At 31.7% G+C, this 1,276-nt stretch overlaps 1 protein-coding gene across 3 annotated transcripts in view; it reads right to left on the bottom strand.

The window, feature by feature from the left end:
• Positions 1-335: 335 nt before the first annotated feature.
• HSD17B6 (hydroxysteroid 17-beta dehydrogenase 6) overlaps positions 336-1,276 on the bottom strand; it is a 40,761-nt gene continuing 39,820 nt past the window's right edge. For all 3 annotated transcript variants that reach the window (XM_017536147.2, XM_017536148.2, XM_017536149.2), the window contains one exon: positions 336-1,014. In XM_017536147.2, the coding sequence (XP_017391636.1) occupies positions 797-1,014 (218 nt within the window). In that variant the 3' untranslated portion in view covers positions 336-796. The remainder of the gene's footprint in view (positions 1,015-1,276) is intronic.

Here is a 1,276-nt window from a genome sequence, read left to right as displayed (position 1 = left end):
TCTCAAAAAAAAAAAAAAAAGCTAAATTTCCATTTACCATGACAGAAAGTCAACAGAGAATAGCTAAAATTAATAAAAAGTAACAGCATATCATGTAGAAGTTCAGAGATAAATATCAGAAGAAATAGCTAAAAGTTGAGGCCATTTGGCTCTGATGAGCAGCAGTGAAGGATGAGGATAAGGGCAAGGGATTGCTCTTTTTCATTTTAAGCCTTTGAATATTAATTGAATTTTTAGCTATATATGTATACATTATTTTGATTTAAATTTTAAAAAATAATTTCTTTTTAAAAAAGGAATAAACATATTGGGGGAAAATAGACTGCTAGCAAAAATTGAAGAGAAAGAAAAATCAAATATTTATTAAAAGTAAATATTTACTTTTTTAATACAGACCCACTTCAAGTAAGGACAAGCACACCAACATATTCCTTAGTAATCTCTTCACAATAGATTATTACAGCATAGAGCAATTATTCATATACATAAAGAAATGACATCAAAATAGGTTAAATTGTTTCCCATCTACTCTGTTTAATAAGGCAAGAATAAATGATTCACTTTGGAAATAGTCTCACCAAAAAAGGGTTAAAGTAGTAAAGATTCATCACCTAAAGAAATGGTAAACTTTGGATATCTGAAATATAGTTAGTCCTCCGATGATGCCAGATAAATGAATTTAGGCAAGAAAGCACACTGTTACAAAAAGCCTAGGTTCTAAATCAGGATTACTGAAACACTAACAACTAATTTCAGATTTTTGTCTTCATTTCATGAAGCACCAAGCCAGTTTTCTTTAGACTGCCTGCGCTGGTTTGGGCCAAGATCTAGTCAAAATGTAGTCTGCCAACGATGTAGGTAAGTAAGACAGAGGGATGAAGAAAAATTTAGCATCCCAGCCAGCTGAATATCGAGTTCGTGGATGTACCGATGTCAGAGCATGTTCCATGCAGTCAGTGACCAGGTTCAGGTTTGTGCTACAACTCAACAGCCCTTCCTTGACGATGTTGTAAACTGTATACAAAAAAAGAAATAGTGGTCAACAATCTTATTCCTTATATTTTTAAGATCATGCAGTCACAGAATTCTAACCACATCTAATTTCTACAAGATAGAATGATCTAGAACATGTTTCCCAATATGATAGCCACTAGCCATATGTAGCTATTGCACACTTAAACAATAGCTAGTGCACTAGCATGAAAACTAAATTTTGCATTTTATTTAATTTTAATTAAATTTTAAAACAATTTTTTTTGTTGTTTGGTTGTTTTTT

Source organism: Cebus imitator, unplaced genomic scaffold (assembly GCF_001604975.1).
Source record: "Cebus imitator isolate Cc_AM_T3 unplaced genomic scaffold, Cebus_imitator-1.0 Scaffold96, whole genome shotgun sequence".
Lineage (NCBI taxonomy): Eukaryota > Metazoa > Chordata > Mammalia > Primates > Cebidae > Cebus > Cebus imitator.
Note: the sequence above shows the minus strand (reverse complement) of the source record. Positions and strands in the feature narration are given on the sequence as shown.